At 52.7% G+C, this 26,343-nt stretch overlaps 1 protein-coding gene across 1 annotated transcript in view; it reads right to left on the reverse strand.

The window, feature by feature from the left end:
- Positions 1-26,343, reverse strand: part of LOC138517048 (uncharacterized) — a 341,761-nt gene that overhangs the window by 267,933 nt on the left and 47,485 nt on the right. The window contains exon 3 of the mRNA XM_069632564.1: positions 2,690-2,719. Within this exon, the coding sequence (XP_069488665.1) occupies positions 2,690-2,719 (30 nt within the window). The remainder of the gene's footprint in view (positions 1-2,689; positions 2,720-26,343) is intronic.

The raw sequence follows: 26,343 nt of genomic DNA on the forward strand, positions 1-26,343 counted from the left end.
CTAGGAGAGGTCGTGAGTTCAGATTCGGTTCTATCCATGGAAAAGTTTTGCACCAAAATGAAGCTAATCTTACTTTCTCTTGGCTTAACCATAGAAGACCTTATTCAATGTCCGGGGATAGTGAAGAGGTTTCTCTTCAGGGCAGATTGGGTGGAAATACTACAATTCTGGCCATGCTTGGGAATGTTTTCCCCTTTATCTTCAGAGGTTTCCTTGTGATAGGGGAAGAACAAGTTATATGTGCTTTAGGCTCAATCACGTACCGACTCTCCAGAGGACACGGCACTGGGGAAATAAAGATGCGCCGGGGCCTAGTCTTCTTGACTTTCGATGTTGTTTCTGAGGAGATAACCACTTCCAAGAGACGATGGAGCATCTAGTGCTTATTTATTTATTTATGTATTTATTTATTTATTTATTTATGTATTCGAATTTGTAGAGTGCGCATCAGCTCGTGGGCATCATAGCACTTGTTACAGCCAGATTTCTTAGTTACAGAGAGATGCAGCAAGACATGATACAGTACACATATAGGAGGATGGTGCTTCTCTGTCCCTACGTGCATTTTGATATTTAAAGATAAGTTTGATAAAGATTCAGAGCTGGCAGTGAACCTTTTCTGGAGTAGATGTATGTGGGGGCTCAATATCTCCTTAATTGTGGCATTGAATGCATTTCTGTAAGAGGTAACCAAAGAACTGGAAATAATGGATGTGGTCATTTAGTGCTACCTAACAGATGCTGCAGCATGGCTTCAATGAACTCTGGTTAGCGTGATATAAGATCTGTTTATCATTTTTTGTATGCTGTGATGAACTTAACGTAACAGGCTAATGTTGATGTAATTGTTTTTTAATTCTAAATGTGAATGGATCATTCAGCAGCCAAGCCCATCTTGTAAAAGAGATCAAGGGGGAGAGAACTGTAACCTGCATTGCCTAAGGCAAGCAGACCAGCAAGAGAATCATTGTCCTTTTTTGAAATATCCATTTGGAAGAAGATGTAAGCTGTGTTAGAAGTCAAAGGACTGACCAGAGAAGTAGTTGTTGGTTAAAATCTCTCCATTTCTTATTCTAGTGTGGGGAGCTTGGAACATTGTATTATTAAGAGTTTTATCCTGGCAGGAGAGTAAACCAGGAAAGGAACACATTGCAGTTAGTCCTGGCAGGTGAGTATACCAGAAGAAGAACATTTAAAGTACTGTGGTTGTGGTGGAAAAGAAGTGTCAAATCCATCGTCTTATTTTTGATCAACTGTTGCAGAACCAAAAGTGATGCTGAACCATCCTGACTAAAGTGTTTCTTTTGAATTAGCCATACGGACTAAAGTGTTACTTACAAAGAAGAAGTGTGATGGTCTAAGAAGTGATTGGCATTTGGAGAAAAGAACATTTACATTTGGTTTCTAAATGTATGTTTGTTGAAAGAGACTTTTGATTTACTAAACAGGAGGTTGTGGAAACATTAACAATTATTTTGAAATGTGAGCAATGTGAGCAAAGCTTTGGAAGCGGGATAGTCACTTTATCACTAAAAGGAAATGTTGATTGGAAAAGACTTTGCATCCTACATTGAGCAGAACTTTCTTGAAACTGAAATGTGTTCCAGAGAATCCTGAATTGACACATGGATTCATGTTTGTAACTCTTGAGTTTGAATGTATATGTTATTTTGCAGAGTTGAAAGCGACAAACAATTGCTGTATAATGTTGTCGTGCATATGAGTCTGAAGTCAGATACTTTGTGGGCATTAGGTTTGTGGGGTAGGGACCTCCTTATTAGGATAGGGAAAGATATGTGTTTTTTTCTTCCTCCTTTTTATTTGATAAAATGACAACCTGTGAGAAAGCTATGCCTGTGTGTCCGTCTCCCATTTCTGACCCCTCACACCATTGTAGCCTGGAATTTATAGATATCTTCCATGTCTTGTTCATCATGATATAAATTCACGGTCTCTTCGTAGGTTTGATAACAGTTTGGTATATTGTATAAATCCATCACTGGGCCATCACTTGGAGGCCATGAGGGAGTTCCTCACTGGGACGGGAAACCCTGTTCCCGAAGGGGGAGTCTCTCTGTGTGAGGTCCCACTTCTCATGGACCCCTAGGGATGGTGTTGCGGAGGGGGCACACCGGCCTAGCCTTACAGCGGGGCTCCCCCTTGGGGAGAAGGAAACGATTCCCTCAAATGGTCACACAGCCCTCCTGTGTTCTTAGATCTCTGCTCCCTTGTTTCTCTTCTCCCTTGCCATGTTATTTTCCCCTGTGATTGTAAAGCACTGTGTTGCTTCCCGCAGCTGGGTCGGTGATCAATAAATGATAATGATAATAAATCCCAGGAGGCCTCCCACCCTAGCCTGAGAGGGGTCCCCATTCTCTCTTGCCAGGTTCAGATTACCAACGCTGTTGCACACACAGAGTTGTTGCGTTTCTTGGTGTATTGTCACACATGTGGCTTGTCATTCCTCTTTACACAGTCATGTGTTGGTGGGTCTTTTATCACGTCTTGGGTGTGGCCGGCGGCTGGTGTGGGAATGCCCACAGAGACGCGCCATGACTAGACGGAATAATCCCATTACTTTCGGGCTGGCACTGCTAGAATTCTCAGACATATCCGCACATGCTTAGTTCATGAAAGAGGGTCATACATATTCAAGTGTACATTTTACACAAAAGCAGGTCCTCCTCACCTGGTGCCTGTCCTGACCCCGGAACGGTGCCTTTGAAGAAAGAAGGAAAGGCAGGTTAGAGTTTAGTTTCACATAAAGGTATGATTTCTGTAAATTTAGAACATCTAGCTATTGGTTGGCCAGATAATAATGTCTTCTAGAGAGATTCTTTGTTCATAAAGCAGGGATGCACTATCATGCAGGCAACAAAGTGTATATCATTCATTCATCACCAGATATATAGTAGCTCTGAAAGCAAACAAAGTCACAGCCAATCAGATACATAGAGACCTTCCTTATCAGCAAGGATTGGCAGCCGACTGTCTTCCGATTCATGACCATTCCACTGCACTTACTGGAGCAGGGTGCCGATGAAATGCAGCGCATACCTCTGCGCCCCTGGGATGAAGTGCCTACCTAGGTGCTCCTGAGATGCCACACATACCTCTGCACCCCTAGGAAGAAGTGCCTACCTCGGTGCTTCTGAGATGCCACACATACCTCTGCACCCCTAGGAAGAAGTGCATACCTAGGTGCTTCTGAGATGCCACACATACCTCTGCACCCTTAGGAAGAAGTGCCTACCTAGGTGCTCCTGAGATGCCACACATACCTCTCGCCCTTAGGATGAAGTGCCTACCTAGGTGCTTCTGAGATGCCACACATACCTCTCGCCCTTAGGAAGAAGTGCCTACCTAGGTGCTCCTGAGATGCCACACATACCTCTGCGCCCCTAGGAAGAAGTGCCTACCTAGGTGCTCCTGAGATGCCACACATACCTCTGCACCCCTAGGATGAAGTGCCTACCTAGGTGCTCCTGAGATGCCACACATACCTCTGCACCCCTAGGATGAAGTGCCTACCTAGGTGCTCCTGAGATGCCACACATACCTCTGCGCCCCTAGGAAGAAGTGCCTACCTAGGTGCTCCTGAGATGCCACACATACCTCTCACCCTTAGGAAGAAGTGCCTACCTAGGTGCTTCTGAGATGCCACACATACCTCTGCACCCTTAGGAAGAAGTGCCTACCTAGGTGCTCCTGAGATGCCACACATACCTCTCGCCCTTAGGATGAAGTGCCTACCTAGGTGCTCCTGAGATGCCACACATACCTCTGCACCCCTAGGATGAAGTGCCTACCTAGGTGCTCCTGAGATGCCACACATACCTCTGCGCCCCTAGGAAGAAGTGCCTACCTAGGTGCTTCTGAGATGCCACACATACCTCTCGCCCTTAGGAAGAAGTGCCTACCTAGGTGCTCCTGAGATGCCACACATACCTCTGCGCCCCTAGGAAGAAGTGCCTACCTAGGTGCTCCTGAGATGCCACACATACCTCTCACCCTTAGGAGGAAGTGCCTACCTAGGTGCTCCTGAGATGCCACACATACCTCTGCACCCCTAGGATGAAGTGCCTACCTAGGTGCTCCTGAGATGCCACACATTCCTCTGCACCCCTAGGATGAAGTGCCTACCTAGGTGCTCCTGAGATGCCACACATACCTCTGCACCTCTAGGATGAAGTGCCTACCTAGGTGCTCCTGAGATGCCACACATACCTCTCGCCCTTAGGAAGAAGTTCCTGCCTAGGTGCTCCTGAGATGCCACACATACCTCTGCACCCCTAGGAAGAAGTGCCTACCTCGGTGCTTCTGAGATGCCACACATACCTCTGCACCCCTAGGAAGAAGTGCATACCTAGGTGCTTCTGAGATGCCACACATACCTCTGCACCCTTAGGAAGAAGTGCCTACCTAGGTGCTCCTGAGATGCCACACATACCTCTCGCCCTTAGGATGAAGTGCCTACCTAGGTGCTTCTGAGATGCCACACATACCTCTCGCCCTTAGGAAGAAGTGCCTACCTAGGTGCTCCTGAGATGCCACACATACCTCTGCGCCCCTAGGAAGAAGTGCCTACCTAGGTGCTTCTGAGATGCCACACATACCTCTGCACCCCTAGGATGAAGTGCCTACCTAGGTGCTTCTGAGATGCCACACATACCTCTCGCCCTTAGGAAGAAGTGCCTACCTAGGTGCTCCTGAGATGCCACACATACCTCTGCGCCCCTAGGAAGAAGTGCCTACCTAGGTGCTTCTGAGATGCCACACATACCTCTGCACCCCTAGGATGAAGTGCCTACCTAGGTGCTCCTGAGATGCCACACATACCTCTGCACCCCTAGGATGAAGTGCCTACCTAGGTGCTCCTGAGATGCCACACATACCTCTGCGCCCCTAGGAAGAAGTGCCTACCTAGGTGCTCCTGAGATGCCACACATACCTCTCACCCTTAGGAAGAAGTGCCTACCTAGGTGCTTCTGAGATGCCACACATACCTCTGCACCCTTAGGAAGAAGTGCCTACCTAGGTGCTCCTGAGATGCCACACATACCTCTCGCCCTTAGGATGAAGTGCCTACCTAGGTGCTCCTGAGATGCCACACATACCTCTCGCCCTTAGGAAGAAGTGCCTACCTAGGTGCTCCTGAGATGCCACACATACCTCTGCGCCCCTAGGAAGAAGTGCCTACCTAGGTGCTCCTGAGATGCCACACATACCTCTGCGCCCCTAGGAAGAAGTGCCTACCTAGGTGCTTCTGAGATGCCACACATACCTCTGCACCCCTAGGATGAAGTGCCTACCTAGGTGCTCCTGAGATGCCACACATACCTCTCGCCCTTAGGATGAAGTGCCTACCTAGGTGCTTCTGAGATGCCACACATACCTCTCGCCCTTAGGATGAAGTGCCTACCTAGGTGCTTCTGAGATGCCACACATACCTCTCGCCCTTAGGAAGAAGTGCCTACCTAGGTGCTCCTGAGATGCCACACATACCTCTGCGCCCCTAGGAAGAAGTGCCTACCTAGGTGCTCCTGAGATGCCACACATACCTCTGCACCCCTGGGATGAAGTGCCTACCTAGGTGCTCCTGAGATGCCACACATACCTCTCACCCTTAGGAAGAAGTGCCTACCTAGGTGCTTCTGAGATGCCACTCATACCTCTGCACCCCTAGGATGAAGTGCCTACCTAGGTGCTCCTGAGATGCCACACATACCTCTCGCCCTTAGGAAGAAGTGCCTACCTAGGTGCTCCTGAGATGCCACACATACCTCTGCACCCCTAGGAAGAAGTGCCTACCTCGGTGCTTCTGAGATGCCACACATACCTCTCGCCCTTAGGAAGAAGTGCATACCTAGGTGCTTCTGAGATGCCACACATACCTCTCGCCCTTAGGAAGAAGTGCATACCTAGGTGCTTCTGAGATGCCACACATACCTCTGCACCCTTAGGAAGAAGTGCCTACCTAGGTGCTCCTGAGATGCCACACATACCTCTCGCCCTTAGGATGAAGTGCCTACCTAGGTGCTTCTGAGATGCCACACATACCTCTCGCCCTTAGGAAGAAGTGCCTACCTAGGTGCTCCTGAGATGCCACACATACCTCTGCGCCCCTAGGAAGAAGTGCCTACCTAGGTGCTCCTGAGATGCCACACATACCTCTGCGCCCCTAGGAAGAAGTGCCTACCTAGGTGCTTCTGAGATGCCACACATACCTCTGCACCCCTAGGATGAAGTGCCTACCTAGGTGCTTCTGAGATGCCACACATACCTCTCACCCTTAGGAAGAAGGCCTACCTAGGTGCTCCTGAGATGCCACACATACCTCTGCGCCCCTAGGAAGAAGTGCCTACCTAGGTGCTCCTGAGATGCCACACATACCTCTGCGCCCCTAGGAAGAAGTGCCTACCTAGGTGCTTCTGAGATGCCACACATACCTCTCACCCTTAGGATGAAGTGCCTACCTAGGTGCTTCTGAGATGCCACACATGCCTCTCGCCCTTAGGAAGAAGTGCCTACCTCGGTGCTTCTGAGATGCCACACATACCTCTCGCCCTTAGGAAGAAGTGCCTACCTAGGTGCTCCTGAGATGCCACACATACCTCTCGCCCTTAGGAAGAAGTGCCTACCTAGGTGCTCCTGAGATGCCACACATACCTCTCGCCCTTAGGAAGAAGTGCCTAGCTAGGTGCTCCTGAGATGCCGCACATACCTCTCGCCCTTAGGAAGAAGTGCCTACCTAGGTGCTCCTGAGATGCCACACATACCTCTCGCCCTTAGGAAGAAGTGCCTACCTAGGTGCTCCTGAGATGCCACACATACCTCTGCGCCCCTAGGAAGAAGTGCCTACCTAGGTGCTCCTGAGATGCCACACATACCTCTCGCCCTTAGGAAGAAGTGCCTACCTAGGTGCTCCTGAGATGCCACACATACCTCTCACCCTTAGGAAGAAGTGCCTACCTAGGTGCTCCTGAGATGCCACACATACCTCTGCACCCCTAGGATGAAGTGCCTACCTAGGTGCTTCTGAGATGCCACACATACCTCTCGCCCTTAGGATGAAGTGCCTACCTAGGTGCTTCTGAGATGCCACACATACCTCTGCACCCCTAGGATGAAGTGCCTACCTAGGTGCTTCTGAGATGCCACACATACCTCTGCACCCCTAGGAAGAAGTGCATACCTAGGTGCTCCTGAGATGCCACACATACCTCTGCACCCCTAGGATGAAGTGCCTACCTAGGTGCTTCTGAGATGCCACACATGCCTCTCGCCCTTAGGAAGAAGTGCCTACCTCGGTGCTTCTGAGATGCCACACATACCTCTCGCCCTTAGGATGAAGTGCCTACCTAGGTGCTTCTGAGATGCCACACATACCTCTGCTCCCCTAGGAAGAAGTGCCTACCTCGGTGCTTCTGAGATGCCACACATACCTCTCGCCCTTAGGATGAAGTGCCTACCTAGGTGCTCCTGAGATGCCACACATACCTCTGCACCCCTAGGATGAAGTGCCTACCTAGGTGCTTCTGAGATGCCACACATACCTCTGCACCTCTAGGATGAAGTGCCTACCTAGGTGCTTCTGAGATGCCACACATACCTCTCGCCCTTAGTAAGAAGTGCCTACCTAGGTGCTCCTGAGATGCCACACATACCTCTGCACCCCTGGGATGAAGTGCCTACCTAGGTGCTCCTGAGAAGCCACACATACCTCTCGCCCTTAGGAAGAAGTGCATACCTAGGTGCTTCTGAGATGCCACACATTCCTCTGCACCCCTAGGATGAAGTGCCTACCTAGGTGCTTCTGAGATGCCACACATTCCTCTGCACCCCTAGGATGAAGTGCCTACCTAGGTGCTCCTGAGATGCCACTCATACCTCTGCACCCCTAGGATGAAGTGCCTACCTAGGTGCTTCTGAGATGCCACACATACCTCTGCACCCCTAGGATGAAGTGCCTACCTAGGTGCTCCTGAGATGCCACACATACCTCTCACCCTTAGGAAGAAGTGCCTACCTAGGTGCTTCTGAGATGCCACTCATACCTCTGCACCCCTAGGATGAAGTGCCTACCTAGGTGCTCCTGAGATGCCACACATACCTCTCGCCCCTAGGAAGAAGTGCCTACCTAGGTGCTCCTGAGATGCCACACATACCTCTGCACCCCTAGGATGAAGTGCCTACCTAGGTGCTCCTGAGATGCCACACATACCTCTGCACCCCTAGGAAGAAGTGCCTACCTAGGTGCTCCTGAGATGCCACACATACCTCTGCACCCCTAGGATGAAGTGCATACCTAGGTGCTTCTGAGATGCCACACATACCTCTGCACCCCTAGGATGAAGTGCCTACCTAGGTGCTCCTGAGATGCCACACATACCTCTGCACCCCTAGGAAGAAGTGCCTACCTAGGTGCTCCTGAGATGCCACACATACCTCTGCACCCCTAGGATGAAGTGCCTACCTAGGTGCTCCTGAGATGCCACACATACCTCTGCACCCCTAGGATGAAGTGCCTACCTAGGTGCTCCTGAGATGCCACACATACCTCTGCACCCCTAGGATGAAGTGCCTACCTAGGTGCTTCTGAGATGCCACACATACCTCTCGCCCTTAGGATGAAGTGCCTACCTAGGTGCTCCTGAGATGCCACACATGCCTCTCGCCCTTAGGAAGAAGTGCCTACCTCGGTGCTTCTGAGATGCCACACATACCTCTCGCCCTTAGGATGAAGTGCCTACCTAGGTGCTCCTGAGATGCCACACATACCTCTCACCCTTAGGATGAAGTGCCTACCTAGGTGCTCCTGAGATGCCACACATGCCTCTCGCCCTTAGGAAGAAGTGCCTACCTCGGTGCTTCTGAGATGCCACACATACCTCTCGCCCTTAGGATGAAGTGCCTACCTAGGTGCTCCTGAGAAGCCACACATACCTCTGCGCCCCTAGGATGAAGTGCATACCTAGGTGCTCCTGAGATGCCACACATACCTCTCGCCCTTAGGAAGAAGTGCCTACCTAGGTGCTCCTGAGATGCCACACATACCTCTGCACCCCTGGGAAGAAGTGCCTACCTAGGTGCTTCTGAGATGCCACACATACCTCTCGCCCTTAGGAAGAAGTGCTTACCTAGGTGCTCCTGAGATGCCACACATACCTCTCGCCCTTAGGAAGAAGTGCCTACCTAGGTGCTCCTGAGATGCCACACATACCTCTGCACCCCAAGGATGAAGTGCCTACCTAGGTGCTTCTGAGATGGCACACATACCTCTCACCCTTAGGAAGAAGTGCCTACCTAGGTGCTTCTGAGATGCCACACATACCTCTGCACCTCTAGGATGAAGTGCCTACCTAGGTGCTTCTGAGATGCCACACATACCTCTCGCCCTTAGTAAGAAGTGCCTACCTAGGTGCTTCTGAGATGCCACACATACCTCTGCACCCCTAGGATGAAGTGCCTACCTAGGTGCTCCTGAGATGCCACACATACCTCTCGCCCCTAGGAAGAAGTGCCTACCTAGGTGCTCCTGAGATGCCACACATACCTCTGCACCCCTAGGATGAAGTGCCTACCTAGGTGCTCCTGAGATGCCACACATACCTCTGCACCCCTAGGAAGAAGTGCCTACCTAGGTGCTCCTGAGATGCCACACATACCTCTGCACCCCTAGGATGAAGTGCATACCTAGGTGCTCCTGAGATGCCACACATACCTCTGCACCCCTAGGAAGAAGTGCCTACCTAGGTGCTTCTGAGATGCCACACATACCTCTCCGCCCCTGGGATGAAGTGCCTACCTAGGTGCTTCTGAGATGCCACACATACCTCTGCACCCCTAGGATGAAGTGCATACCTAGGTGCTTCTGAGATGCCACACATACCTCTCGCCCTTAGGATGAAGTGCATACCTAGGTGCTTCTGAGATGCCACACATACCTCTGCACCCCTAGGATGAAGTGCCTACCTAGGTGCTTCTGAGATGCCACACATACCTCTGCTCCCCTGGGATGAAGTGCATACCTAGGCGCTTCTGAGATGCCACACATACCTCTCGCCCCTGGGAAGAAGTGCCTACCTAGGTGCTTCTGAGATGCCACACATACCTCTCGCCCTTAGGATGAAGTGCCTACCTAGGTGCTCCTGAGATGCCACACATACCTCTCGCCCTTAGGAAGAAGTGCCTACCTAGGTGCTCCTGAGATGCCACACATACCTCTGCACCCCTAGGATGAAGTGCCTACCTAGGTGCTCCTGAGATGCCACACATACCTCTGCACCCCAAGGATGAAGTGCCTACCTAGGTGCTCCTGAGATGCCACACATACCTCTGCACCCCTAGGATGAAGTGCATACCTAGGTGCTCCTGAGATGCCACACATACCTCTCGCCCTTAGGATGAAGTGCCTACCTAGGTGCTCCTGAGATGCCACACATACCTCTCGCCCTTAGGATGAAGTGCCTACCTCGGTGCTTCTGAGATGCCACACATACCTCTCGCCCTTAGGATGAAGTGCCTACCTAGGTGCTCCTGAGATGCCACACATACCTCTGCACCCCTGGGAAGAAGTGCCTACCTAGGTGCTTCTGAGATGCCACACATACCTCTCGCCCTTAGGAAGAAGTGCTTACCTAGGTGCTCCTGAGATGCCACACATACCTCTCGCCCTTAGGAAGAAGTGCCTACCTAGGTGCTCCTGAGATGCCACACATACCTCTGCACCCCAAGGATGAAGTGCCTACCTAGGTGCTTCTGAGATGGCACACATACCTCTCACCCTTAGGAAGAAGTGCCTACCTAGGTGCTTCTGAGATGCCACACATACCTCTGCACCTCTAGGATGAAGTGCCTACCTAGGTGCTTCTGAGATGCCACACATACCTCTCGCCCTTAGTAAGAAGTGCCTACCTAGGTGCTTCTGAGATGCCACACATACCTCTGCACCCCTAGGATGAAGTGCCTACCTAGGTGCTCCTGAGATGCCACACATACCTCTCGCCCCTAGGAAGAAGTGCCTACCTAGGTGCTCCTGAGATGCCACACATACCTCTGCACCCCTAGGATGAAGTGCCTACCTAGGTGCTCCTGAGATGCCACACATACCTCTGCACCCCTAGGAAGAAGTGCCTACCTAGGTGCTCCTGAGATGCCACACATACCTCTGCACCCCTAGGATGAAGTGCATACCTAGGTGCTCCTGAGATGCCACACATACCTCTGCACCCCTAGGAAGAAGTGCCTACCTAGGTGCTTCTGAGATGCCACACATACCTCTCCGCCCCTGGGATGAAGTGCCTACCTCGGTGCTTCTGAGATGCCACACATACCTCTCGCCCTTAGGATGAAGTGCCTACCTAGGTGCTTCTGAGATGCCACACATACCTCTGCTCCCCTGGGATGAAGTGCATACCTAGGTGCTCCTGAGATGCCACACATACCTCTGCACCCCTAGGAAGAAGTGCCTACCTAGGTGCTTCTGAGATGCCACACATACCTCTGCACCCCTAGGATGAAGTGCATACCTAGGTGCTTCTGAGATGCCACACATACCTCTCGCCCTTAGGATGAAGTGCCTACCTAGGTGCTTCTGAGATGCCACACATACCTCTGCTCCCCTGGGATGAAGTGCATACCTAGGTGCTTCTGAGATGCCACACATACCTCTCGCCCCTGGGAAGAAGTGCCTACCTAGGTGCTTCTGAGATGCCACACATACCTCTCGCCCTTAGGATGAAGTGCCTACCTAGGTGCTCCTGAGATGCCACACATACCTCTCGCCCTTAGGAAGAAGTGCCTACCTAGGTGCTCCTGAGATGCCACACATACCTCTGCACCCCTAGGATGAAGTGCCTACCTAGGTGCTCCTGAGATGCCACACATACCTCTGCACCCCAAGGATGAAGTGCCTACCTAGGTGCTCCTGAGATGCCACACATACCTCTGCACCCCTAGGATGAAGTGCATACCTAGGTGCTCCTGAGATGCCACACATACCTCTCGCCCTTAGGATGAAGTGCCTACCTAGGTGCTCCTGAGATGCCACACATACCTCTCGCCCTTAGGATGAAGTGCCTACCTAGGTGCTTCTGAGATGCCACACATACCTCTGCACCTCTAGGATGAAGTGCCTACCTAGGTGCTCCTGAGATGCCACACATACCTCTGCACCCCTAGGATGAAGTGCCTACCTAGGTGCTTCTGAGATGCCACACATACCTCTCACCCTTAGGATGAAGTGCCTACCTAGGTGCTTCTGAGATGCCACACATACCTCTGCACCTCTAGGATGAAGTGCCTACCTAGGTGCTCCTGAGATGCCACACATACCTCTCGCCCCTAGGAAGAAGTGCCTACCTAGGTGCTCCTGAGATGCCACACATACCTCTGCGCCCCTGGGATGAAGTGCCTACCTAGGTGCTCCTGAGATGCCACACATACCTCTGCACCCCTAGGATGAAGTGCCTACCTAGGTGCTCCTGAGATGCCACACATACCTCTCGCCCCTAGGATGAAGTGCCTACCTAGGTGCTCCTGAGATGCCACACATACCTCTGCACCCCTAGGATGAAGTGCCTACCTAGGTGCTCCTGAGATGCCACACATACCTCTGCACCCCTAGGAAGAAGTGCCTACCTAGGTGCTCCTGAGATGCCACACATACCTCTGCACCCCTAGGATGAAGTGCCTTCCTAGGTGCTTCTGAGATGCCACACATACCTCTCACCCTTAGGATGAAGTGCCTACCTAGGTGCTCCTGAGATGCCACACATACCTCTGCACCCCTAGGATGAAGTGCATACCTAGGTGCTCCTGAGATGCCACACATACCTCTGCACCCCTAGGAAGAAGTGCCTTCCTAGGTGCTTCTGAGATGCCACACATACCTCTCACCCTTAGGAAGAAGTGCCTACCTAGGTGCTTCTGAGATGCCACACATACCTCTCACCCTTAGGAAGAAGTGCCTACCTAGGTGCTCCTGAGATGCCACACATACCTCTCGCCCTTAGGAAGAAGTGCCTACCTAGGTGCTCCTGAGATGCCACACATACCTCTCGCCCTTAGGAAGAAGTGCCTACCTAGGTGCTCCTGAGATGCCACACATACCTCTGCGCCCCTAGGAAGAAGTGCCTACCTAGGTGCTCCTGAGATGCCACACATACCTCTCGCCCTTAGGAAGAAGTGCCTACCTAGGTGCTCCTGAGATGCCACACATGCCTCTCGCCCTTAGGAAGAAGTGCATACCTAGGTGCTTCTGAGATGCCACACATACCTCTCGCCCTTAGGATGAAGTGCCTACCTAGGTGCTCCTGAGATGCCACACATACCTCTCGCCCTTAGGATGAAGTGCCTACCTAGGTGCTCCTGAGATGCCACACATACCTCTCGCCCTTAGGAAGAAGTGCCTACCTAGGTGCTCCTGAGATGCCACACATACCTCTGCACCCCTAGGATGAAGTGCATACCTAGGTGCTCCTGAGATGCCACACATACCTCTGCACCCCTAGGAAGAAGTGCCTTCCTAGGTGCTTCTGAGATGCCACACATACCTCTCACCCTTAGGATGAAGTGCCTACCTAGGTGCTTCTGAGATGCCACACATACCTCTGCACCCCTAGGATGAAGTGCATACCTAGGTGCCTCTGAGATGCCACACATACCTCTCGCCCTTAGGAAGAAGTGCCTACCTAGGTGCTCCTGAGATGCCACACATACCTCTGCACCCCTAGGATGAAGTGCCTACCTAGGTGCTTCTGAGATGCCACACATACCTCTCACCCTTAGGATGAAGTGCCTACCTAGGTGCTTCTGAGATGCCACACATACCTCTGCACCCCTAGGATGAAGTGCATACCTAGGTGCCTCTGAGATGCCACACATACCTCTCGCCCTTAGGATGAAGTGCATACCTAGGTGCTTCTGAGATGCCACACATACCTCTCGCCCTTAGGATGAAGTGCCTACCTAGGTGCTCCTGAGATGCCACACATACCTCTGCACCCCTAGGAAGAAGTGCCTACCTAGGTGCTCCTGAGATGCCACACATACCTCTCGCCCTTAGGAAGAAGTGCCTACCTAGGTGCATCTGAGATGCCACACATACCTCTGCACCCCTGGGAAGAAGTGCCTACCTAGGTGCTTCTGAGATGCCACACATACCTCTCACCCTTAGGAAGAAGTGCCTACCTAGGTGCTCCTGAGATGCCACACATACCTCTGCACCTCTAGGATGAAGTGCCTACCTAGGTGCTTCTGAGATGCCACACATACCTCTGCACCCCTAGGATGAAGTGCCTACCTAGGTGCTTCTGAGATGCCACACATACCTCTGCACCCCTAGGATGAAGTGCCTACCTAGGTGCTCCTGAGATGCCACACATACCTCTCGCCCTTAGGAAGAAGTGCCTACCTAGGTGCTTCTGAGATGCCACACATACCTCTGCACCCCTAGGATGAAGTGCATACCTAGGTGCTCCTGAGATGCCACACATACCTCTCGCCCTTAGTAAGAAGTGCCTACCTAGGTGCTCCTGAGATGCCACACATACCTCTCGCCCTTAGGAAGAAGTGCCTACCTAGGTGCTTCTGAGATGCCACACATACCTCTCGCCCTTAGGAAGAAGTGCCTACCTAGGTGCTCCTGAGATGCCACACATACCTCTGCACCCCTAGGATGAAGTGCATACCTAGGTGCTTCTGAGATGCCACACATACCTCTGCACCCCTAGGATGAAGTGCCTACCTAGGTGCTCCTGAGATGCCACACATACCGCTCACCCTTAGGAAGAAGTGCCTACCTAGGTGCTCCTGAGATGCCACACATACCTCTCACCCTTAGGAAGAAGTGCCTACCTAGGTGCTCCTGAGATGCCACACATACCTCTGCACCTCTAGGATGAAGTGCCTACCTAGGTGCTCCTGAGATGCCACACATACCTCTCACCCTTAGGAAGAAGTGCCTACCTAGGTGCTCCTGAGATGCCACACATACCTCTCACCCCTAGGATGAAGTGCATACCTAGGTGCTCCTGAGATGCCACACATACCTCTCGCCCTTAGGAAGAAGTGCCTACCTAGGTGCTTCTGAGATGCCACACATACCTCTCGCCCTTAGGAAGAAGTGCCTACCTAGGTGCTTCTGAGATGCCACACATACCTATGCACCCCTAGGATGAAGTGCCTACCTAGGTGCTCCTGAGATGCCACACATACCTCTGCGCCCCTAGGATGAAGTGCCTACCTAGGTGCTTCTGAGATGCCACACATACCTCTGCACCCCAAGGATGAAGTGCCTACCTAGGTGCTTCTGAGATGCCACACATACCTCTGCACCCCAAGGATGAAGTGCCTACCTAGGTGCTCCTGAGATGCCACACATACCTCTGCGCCCCTGGGATGAAGTGCCTACCTAGGTGCTCCTGAGATGCCACACATACCTCTGCACCCCTAGGATGAAGTGCCTACCTAGGTGCTCCTGAGATGCCACACATACCTCTCGCCCTTAGGAAGAAGTGCCTACCCAGGTGCTCCTGAGATGCCACACATACCTCTCGCCCTTAGGAAGAAGTGCCTACCTAGGTGCTCCTGAGATGCCACACATACCTCTGCACCCCTGGGAAGAAGTGCCTACCTAGGTGCTCCTGAGATGCCACACATAACTCTCGCCCTTAGGAAGAAGTGCCTACCTAGGTGCTTCTGAGATGCCACACATACCTCTCGCCCTTAGGATGAAGTGCCTACCTAGGTGCTCCTGAGATGCCACACATACCTCTGCACCCCTGGGAAGAAGTGCCTACCTAGGTGCTCCTGAGATGCCACACATACCTCTGCACCCCTAGGATGAAGTGCCTACCTAGGTGCTTCTGAGACGCCACACATACCTCTCACCCTTAGGAAGAAGTGCCTACCTAGGTGCTCCTGAGATGCCACACATACCTCTGCACCCCTAGGATGAAGTGCATACCTAGGTGCTCCTGAGATGCCACACATTCCTCTGCACCCCTAGGATGAAGTGCCTACCTAGGTGCTTCTGAGACGCCACACATACCTCTCACCCTTAGGAAGAAGTGCCTACCTAGGTGCTTCTGAGACGCCACACATACCTCTCGCCCCTAGGAAGAAGTGCCTACCTAGGTGCTCCTGAGATGCCACACATACCTCTGCACCCCTAGGATGAAGTGCCTACCTAGGTGCTCCTGAGATGCCACACATTCCTCTGCACCCCTAGGATGAAGTGCCTACCTAGGTGCTTCTGAGATGCCACACATACCTCTCACCCTTAGGAAGAAGTGCCTACCTAGGTGCTTCTGAGATGCCACACATACCTCTCGCCCCTAGGATGAAGTGCATACGTAGGTGCTTCTGAGATGCCACACATACCTCTCGCCCTTAGGAAGAAGTGCCTACCTAGGTGCTCCTGAGATGCCACACATACCTCTCCGCCCTTAGGAAGAAGTGCCTACCTAGGTGCTCCTGAGATGCCACACATACCTCTGCACCCCAAGGATGAAGTGCCTACCTAGGTGCTCCTGAGATGCCACACATACCTCTGCGCCCCTAGGAAGAAGTGCCTACCTAGGTGCTCCTGAGATGCCACACATACCTCTCGCCCCTAGGAAGAAGTGCCTTCCTAGGTGCTCCTGAGATGCCACACATACCTCTGCACCCCTAGGATGAAGTGCATACCTAGGTGCTCCTGAGATGCCACACATACCTCTCGCCCTTAGGAAGAAGTGCCTACCTAGGTGCTCCTGAGATGCCACACATACCTCTCACCCTTAGGAAGAAGTGCCTACCTAGGTGCTCCTGAGATGCCACACATACCTCTGCACCCCTAGGATGAAGTGCATACCTAGGTGCTTCTGAGATGCCACACATACCTCTCGCCCTTAGGATGAAGTGCCTACCTAGGTGCTCCTGAGATGCCACACATACCTCTGCACCCCTAGGATGAAGTGCCTACCTAGGTGCTCCTGAGATGCCACACATACCGCTCACCCTTAGGAAGAAGTGCCTACCTAGGTGCTCCTGAGATGCCACACATACCTCTCGCCCTTAGGAAGAAGTGCCTACCTAGGTGCTCCTGAGATGCCACACATACCGCTCACCCTTAGGAAGAAGTGCCTACCTAGGTGCTCCTGAGATGCCACACATACCTCTGCACCTCTAGGATGAAGTGCCTACCTAGGTGCTCCTGAGATGCCACACATACCTCTCGCCCCTAGGAAGAAGTGCCTACCTAGGTGCTCCTGAGATGCCACACATACCTCTGCACCCCTAGGATGAAGTGCCTACCCAGGTGCTCCTGAGATGCCACACATACCTCTCGCCCTTAGGATGAAGTGTCTACCTAGGTGCTTCTGAGATGCCACACATACCTCTCACCCTTAGGAAGAAGTGCCTACCTAGGTGCTTCTGAGATGCCACACATACCTCTCGCCCTTAGGAAGAAGTGCATACCTAGGTGCTCCTGAGATGCCACACATACCTCTGCACCCCTAGGATGAAGTGCCTACCTAGGTGCTTCTGAGATGCCACACATACCTCTCGCCCTTAGGAAGAAGTGCCTACCTAGGTGCTCCTGAGATGCCACACATACCTCTGCACCCCTAGGATGAAGTGCCTACCTAGGTGCTTCTGAGATGCCACACATACCTCTGCACCCCTAGGATGAAGTGCCTACCTAGGTGCTCCTGAGATGCCACACATACCTCTGCACCCCTAGGATGAAGTGCCTACCTAGGTGCTTCTGAGATGCCACACATACCTCTGCACCCCTAGGATGAAGTGCCTACCTAGGTGCTCCTGAGATGCCACACATACCTCTGCACCCTTAGGAAGAAGTGCCTACCTAGGTGCTTCTGAGATGCCACACATACCTCTCGCCCCTAGGATGAAGTGCATACGTAGGTGCTTCTGAGATGCCACACATACCTCTCGCCCTTAGGAAGAAGTGCCTACCTAGGTGCTCCTGAGATGCCACACATACCTCTCCGCCCTTAGGAAGAAGTGCCTACCTAGGTGCTCCTGAGATGCCACACATACCTCTGCACCCCAAGGATGAAGTGCCTACCTAGGTGCTCCTGAGATGCCACACATACCTCTCGCCCCTAGGAAGAAGTGCCTTCCTAGGTGCTCCTGAGATGCCACACATACCTCTGCACCCCTAGGATGAAGTGCATACCTAGGTGCTCCTGAGATGCCACAGATACCTCTCGCCCTTAGGAAGAAGTGCCTACCTAGGTGCTCCTGAGATGCCACACATACCTCTCACCCTTAGGAAGAAGTGCCTACCTAGGTGCTCCTGAGATGCCACACATACCTCTGCACCCCTAGGATGAAGTGCATACCTAGGTGCTTCTGAGATGCCACACATACCTCTGCACCCCTAGGATGAAGTGCATACCTAGGTGCTTCTGAGATGCCACACATACCTCTCGCCCTTAGGATGAAGTGCCTACCTAGGTGCTTCTGAGATGCCACACATACCTCTGCACCCCTAGGATGAAGTGCCTACCTAGGTGCTTCTGAGATGCCACACATACCTCTCGCCCTTAGGATGAAGTGCCTACCTAGGTGCTCCTGAGATGCCACACATACCTCTGCACCCTTAGGAAGAAGTGCCTACCTAGGTGCTCCTGAGATGCCACACATACCTCTACACCCCTAGGATGAAGTGCATACCTAGGTGCTCCTGAGATGCCACACATACCTCTGCACCCCTAGGATGAAGTGCCTACCTAGGTGCTCCTGAGATGCCACACATGCCTCTCGCCCTTAGGAAGAAGTGCATACCTAGGTGCTTCTGAGATGCCACACATACCTCTCGCCCTTAGGATGAAGTGCCTACCTAGGTGCTCCTGAGATGCCACACATACCTCTCGCCCTTAGGATGAAGTGCCTACCTAGGTGCTCCTGAGATGCCACACATACCTCTCGCCCTTAGGAAGAAGTGCCTACCTAGGTGCTCCTGAGATGCCACACATACCTCTGCACCCCTAGGATGAAGTGCATACCTAGGTGCTCCTGAGATGCCACACATACCTCTGCACCCCTAGGAAGAAGTGCCTTCCTAGGTGCTTCTGAGATGCCACACATACCTCTCACCCTTAGGATGAAGTGCCTACCTAGGTGCTTCTGAGATGCCACACATACCTCTGCACCCCTAGGATGAAGTGCATACCTAGGTGCCTCTGAGATGCCACACATACCTCTCGCCCTTAGGAAGAAGTGCCTACCTAGGTGCTCCTGAGATGCCACACATACCTCTGCACCCCTAGGATGAAGTGCCTACCTAGGTGCTTCTGAGATGCCACACATACCTCTCACCCTTAGGATGAAGTGCCTACCTAGGTGCTTCTGAGATGCCACACATACCTCTGCACCCCTAGGATGAAGTGCATACCTAGGTGCCTCTGAGATGCCACACATACCTCTCGCCCTTAGGATGAAGTGCATACCTAGGTGCTTCTGAGATGCCACACATACCTCTCGCCCTTAGGATGAAGTGCCTACCTAGGTGCTCCTGAGATGCCACACATACCTCTGCACCCCTAGGAAGAAGTGCCTACCTAGGTGCTCCTGAGATGCCACACATACCTCTCGCCCTTAGGAAGAAGTGCCTACCTAGGTGCATCTGAGATGCCACACATACCTCTGCACCCCTGGGAAGAAGTGCCTACCTAGGTGCTTCTGAGATGCCACACATACCTCTCACCCTTAGGAAGAAGTGCCTACCTAGGTGCTCCTGAGATGCCACACATACCTCTGCACCTCTAGGATGAAGTGCCTACCTAGGTGCTTCTGAGATGCCACACATACCTCTGCACCCCTAGGATGAAGTGACTACCTAGGTGCTTCTGAGATGCCACACATACCTCTGCACCCCTAGGATGAAGTGCCTACCTAGGTGCTCCTGAGATGCCACACATACCTCTCGCCCTTAGGAAGAAGTGCCTACCTAGGTGCTTCTGAGATGCCACACATACCTCTGCACCCCTAGGATGAAGTGCATACCTAGGTGCTCCTGAGATGCCACACATACCTCTCGCCCTTAGTAAGAAGTGCCTACCTAGGTGCTCCTGAGATGCCACACATACCTCTCGCCCTTAGGAAGAAGTGCCTACCTAGGTGCTTCTGAGATGCCACACATACCTCTCGCCCTTAGGAAGAAGTGCCTACCTAGGTGCTCCTGAGATGCCACACATACCTCTGCACCCCTAGGATGAAGTGCATACCTAGGTGCTTCTGAGATGCCACACATACCTCTGCACCCCTAGGATGAAGTGCCTACCTAGGTGCTCCTGAGATGCCACACATACCGCTCACCCTTAGGAAGAAGTGCCTACCTAGGTGCTCCTGAGATGCCACACATACCTCTCACCCTTAGGAAGAAGTGCCTACCTAGGTGCTCCTGAGATGCCACACATACCTCTGCACCTCTAGGATGAAGTGCCTACCTAGGTGCTCCTGAGATGCCACACATACCTCTCACCCTTAGGAAGAAGTGCCTACCTAGGTGCTCCTGAGATGCCACACATACCTCTCACCCCTAGGATGAAGTGCATACCTAGGTGCTCCTGAGATGCCACACATACCTCTCGCCCTTAGGAAGAAGTGCCTACCTAGGTGCTTCTGAGATGCCACACATACCTCTCGCCCTTAGGAAGAAGTGCCTACCTAGGTGCTTCTGAGATGCCACACATACCTATGCACCCCTAGGATGAAGTGCCTACCTAGGTGCTCCTGAGATGCCACACATACCTCTGCGCCCCTAGGATGAAGTGCCTACCTAGGTGCTTCTGAGATGCCACACATACCTCTGCACCCCAAGGATGAAGTGCCTACCTAGGTGCTTCTGAGATGCCACACATACCTCTGCACCCCAAGGATGAAGTGCCTACCTAGGTGCTCCTGAGATGCCACACATACCTCTGCGCCCCTGGGATGAAGTGCCTACCTAGGTGCTCCTGAGATGCCACACATACCTCTGCACCCCTAGGATGAAGTGCCTACCTAGGTGCTCCTGAGATGCCACACATACCTCTCGCCCTTAGGAAGAAGTGCCTACCCAGGTGCTCCTGAGATGCCACACATACCTCTCGCCCTTAGGAAGAAGTGCCTACCTAGGTGCTCCTGAGATGCCACACATACCTCTGCACCCCTGGGAAGAAGTGCCTACCTAGGTGCTCCTGAGATGCCACACATACCTCTCGCCCTTAGGAAGAAGTGCCTACCTAGGTGCTTCTGAGATGCCACACATACCTCTCGCCCTTAGGATGAAGTGCCTACCTAGGTGCTCCTGAGATGCCACACATACCTCTGCACCCCTGGGAAGAAGTGCCTACCTAGGTGCTCCTGAGATGCCACACATACCTCTGCACCCCTAGGATGAAGTGCCTACCTAGGTGCTTCTGAGACGCCACACATACCTCTCACCCTTAGGAAGAAGTGCCTACCTAGGTGCTCCTGAGATGCCACACATACCTCTGCACCCCTAGGATGAAGTGCATACCTAGGTGCTCCTGAGATGCCACACATTCCTCTGCACCCCTAGGATGAAGTGCCTACCTAGGTGCTTCTGAGACGCCACACATACCTCTCACCCTTAGGAAGAAGTGCCTACCTAGGTGCTTCTGAGACGCCACACATACCTCTCGCCCCTAGGAAGAAGTGCCTACCTAGGTGCTCCTGAGATGCCACACATACCTCTGCACCCCTAGGATGAAGTGCCTACCTAGGTGCTCCTGAGATGCCACACATTCCTCTGCACCCCTAGGATGAAGTGCCTACCTAGGTGCTTCTGAGATGCCACACATACCTCTCACCCTTAGGAAGAAGTGCCTACCTAGGTGCTTCTGAGATGCCACACATACCTCTCGCCCCTAGGATGAAGTGCATACGTAGGTGCTTCTGAGATGCCACACATACCTCTCGCCCTTAGGAAGAAGTGCCTACCTAGGTGCTCCTGAGATGCCACACATACCTCTCCGCCCTTAGGAAGAAGTGCCTACCTAGGTGCTCCTGAGATGCCACACATACCTCTGCACCCCAAGGATGAAGTGCCTACCTAGGTGCTCCTGAGATGCCACACATACCTCTGCGCCCCTAGGAAGAAGTGCCTACCTAGGTGCTCCTGAGATGCCACACATACCTCTCGCCCCTAGGAAGAAGTGCCTTCCTAGGTGCTCCTGAGATGCCACACATACCTCTGCACCCCTAGGATGAAGTGCATACCTAGGTGCTCCTGAGATGCCACACATACCTCTCGCCCTTAGGAAGAAGTGCCTACCTAGGTGCTCCTGAGATGCCACACATACCTCTCACCCTTAGGAAGAAGTGCCTACCTAGGTGCTCCTGAGATGCCACACATACCTCTGCACCCCTAGGATGAAGTGCATACCTAGGTGCTTCTGAGATGCCACACATACCTCTCGCCCTTAGGATGAAGTGCCTACCTAGGTGCTCCTGAGATGCCACACATACCTCTGCACCCCTAGGATGAAGTGCCTACCTAGGTGCTCCTGAGATGCCACACATACCGCTCACCCTTAGGAAGAAGTGCCTACCTAGGTGCTCCTGAGATGCCACACATACCTCTCGCCCTTAGGAAGAAGTGCCTACCTAGGTGCTCCTGAGATGCCACACATACCGCTCACCCTTAGGAAGAAGTGCCTACCTAGGTGCTCCTGAGATGCCACACATACCTCTGCACCTCTAGGATGAAGTGCCTACCTAGGTGCTCCTGAGATGCCACACATACCTCTCGCCCCTAGGAAGAAGTGCCTACCTAGGTGCTCCTGAGATGCCACACATACCTCTGCACCCCTAGGATGAAGTGCCTACCCAGGTGCTCCTGAGATGCCACACATACCTCTCGCCCTTAGGATGAAGTGTCTACCTAGGTGCTTCTGAGATGCCACACATACCTCTCACCCTTAGGAAGAAGTGCCTACCTAGGTGCTTCTGAGATGCCACACATACCTCTCGCCCTTAGGAAGAAGTGCATACCTAGGTGCTCCTGAGATGCCACACATACCTCTGCACCCCTAGGATGAAGTGCCTACCTAGGTGCTTCTGAGATGCCACACATACCTCTCGCCCTTAGGAAGAAGTGCCTACCTAGGTGCTCCTGAGATGCCACACATACCTCTGCACCCCTAGGATGAAGTGCCTACCTAGGTGCTTCTGAGATGCCACACATACCTCTGCACCCCTAGGATGAAGTGCCTACCTAGGTGCTCCTGAGATGCCACACATACCTCTGCACCCCTAGGATGAAGTGCCTACCTAGGTGCTTCTGAGATGCCACACATACCTCTGCACCCCTAGGATGAAGTGCCTACCTAGGTGCTCCTGAGATGCCACACATACCTCTGCACCCTTAGGAAGAAGTGCCTACCTAGGTGCTTCTGAGATGCCACACATACCTCTCGCCCCTAGGATGAAGTGCATACGTAGGTGCTTCTGAGATGCCACACATACCTCTCGCCCTTAGGAAGAAGTGCCTACCTAGGTGCTCCTGAGATGCCACACATACCTCTCCGCCCTTAGGAAGAAGTGCCTACCTAGGTGCTCCTGAGATGCCACACATACCTCTGCACCCCAAGGATGAAGTGCCTACCTAGGTGCTCCTGAGATGCCACACATACCTCTCGCCCCTAGGAAGAAGTGCCTTCCTAGGTGCTCCTGAGATGCCACACATACCTCTGCACCCCTAGGATGAAGTGCATACCTAGGTGCTCCTGAGATGCCACACATACCTCTCGCCCTTAGGAAGAAGTGCCTACCTAGGTGCTCCTGAGATGCCACACATACCTCTCACCCTTAGGAAGAAGTGCCTACCTAGGTGCTCCTGAGATGCCACACATACCTCTGCACCCCTAGGATGAAGTGCATACCTAGGTGCTTCTGAGATGCCACACATACCTCTGCACCCCTAGGATGAAGTGCATACCTAGGTGCTTCTGAGATGCCACACATACCTCTCGCCCTTAGGATGAAGTGCCTACCTAGGTGCTTCTGAGATGCCACACATACCTCTGCACCCCTAGGATGAAGTGCCTACCTAGGTGCTTCTGAGATGCCACACATACCTCTCGCCCTTAGGATGAAGTGCCTACCTAGGTGCTCCTGAGATGCCACACATACCTCTGCACCCTTAGGAAGAAGTGCCTACCTAGGTGCTCCTGAGATGCCACACATACCTCTACACCCCTAGGATGAAGTGCATACCTAGGTGCTCCTGAGATGCCACACATACCTCTGCACCCCTAGGATGAAGTGCCTACCTAGGTGCTTCTGAGATGCCACACATGCCTCTCGCCCTTAGGATGAAGTGCCTACCTAGGTGCCTCTGAGATGCCACACATGCCTCTCGCCCTTAGGATGAAGTGCCTACCTAGGTGCTCCTGACATGCCACACATACCTCTGCACCCCTAGGATGAAGTGCCTACCTAGGTGCTCCTGACATGCCACACATACCTCTCGCCCTTAGGAAGAAGTGCCTACCTAGGTGCTCCTGAGATGCCACACATACCTCTCGCCCTTAGGAAGAAGTGCCTACCTAGGTGCTTCTGAGATGCCACACATACCTCTCGCCCTTAGGAAGAAGTGCCTACCTAGGTGCTCCTGAGATGCCACACATACCTCTGCACCCCTAGGAAGAAGTGCCTACCTAGGTGCTTCTGAGATGCCACACATACCTCTGCACCCCTAGGATGAAGTGCATACCTAGGTGCTTCTGAGATGCCACACATACCTCTGCACCCCAAGGATGAAGTGCCTACCTAGGTGCTCCTGAGATGCCACACATACCTCTGCACCCCTAGGATGAAGTGCCTACCTAGGTGCTTCTGAGACGCCACACATACCTCTCGCCCTTAGGAAGAAGTGCCTACCTCGGTGCTTCTGAGATGCCACACATACCTCTCGCCCTTAGGAAGAAGTGCCTACCTAGGTGCTTCTGAGATGCCACACATACCTCTGCACCCCTAGGAAGAAGTGCCTACCTAGGTGCTCCTGAGATGCCACACATACCTCTCGCCCTTAGGATGAAGTGCATACCTAGGTGCTTCTGAGATGCCACACATACCTCTGCACCCCAAGGATGAAGTGCCTACCTAGGTGCTCCTGAGATGCCACACATACCTCTCGCCCCTAGGAAGAAGTGCCTACCTAGGTGCTCCTGAGATGCCACACATACCTCTGCACCCCTAGGATGAAGTGCCTACCTAGGTGCTCCTGAGATGCCACACATACCTCTTGCCCTTAGGAAGAAGTGCCTTCCTAGGTGCTTCTGAGATGCCACACATACCTCTCGCCCTTAGGAAGAAGTGCCTACCTAGGTGCTTCTGAGATGCCACACATACCTCTGCACCCCTAGGATGAAGTGCCTACCTAGGTGCTCCTGAGATGCCACACATACCTCTGCGCCCCTAGGATGAAGTGCCTACCTAGGTGCTCCTGAGATGCCACACATACCTCTCGCCCTTAGGAAGAAGTGCATACCTAGGTGCTCCTGAGATGCCACACATACCTCTCGCCCTTAGGAAGAAGTGCCTACCTAGGTGCTTCTGAGATGCCACACATACCTCTCGCCCTTAGGATGAAGTGCCTACCTAGGTGCTCCTGAGATGCCACACATACCTCTCGCCCCTAGGAAGAAGTGCCTACCTAGGTGCTCCTGAGATGCCACACATACCTCTGCGCCCCTAGGATGAAGTGCCTACCTAGGTTCTTCTGAGATGCCACACATACCTCTCACCCTTAGGAAGAAGTGCCTACCTAGGTGCTCCTGAGATGCCACACATACCTCTCGCCCTTAGGAAGAAGTGCCTACCTAGGTGCTCCTGAGATGCCACACATACCTCTGCACCCCTAGGATGAAGTGCCTACCTAGGTGCTTCTGAGATGCCACACATACCTCTGCACCCCTAGGATGAAGTGCATACCTAGGTGCTTCTGAGATGCCACACATACCTCTGCACCCCTGGGAAGAAGTGCATACCTAGGTGCTTCTGAGATGCCACACATACCTCTGCACCCCTAGGATGAAGTGCCTACCTAGGTGCTTCTGAGATGCCACACATACCTCTGCACCCCTAGGATGAAGTGCATACCTAGGTGCTCCTGAGATGCCACACATTCCTCTGCACCCCTAGGATGAAGTGCCTACCTAGGTGCTTCTGAGATGCCACACATACCTCTCGCCCTTAGGATGAAGTGCCTACCTAGGTGCTCCTGAGATGCCACACATACCTCTGCACCCCTAGGAAGAAGTGCATACCTAGGTGCTTCTGAGATGCCACACATACCTCTCACCCTTAGGATGAAGT

The sequence above is a fragment of the Ambystoma mexicanum genome, chromosome 6q (assembly GCF_040938575.1).
Source record: "Ambystoma mexicanum isolate Mex_15411 chromosome 6q, UKY_AmexF1_1, whole genome shotgun sequence".
NCBI classification, from domain to species: domain Eukaryota; kingdom Metazoa; phylum Chordata; class Amphibia; order Caudata; family Ambystomatidae; genus Ambystoma; species Ambystoma mexicanum.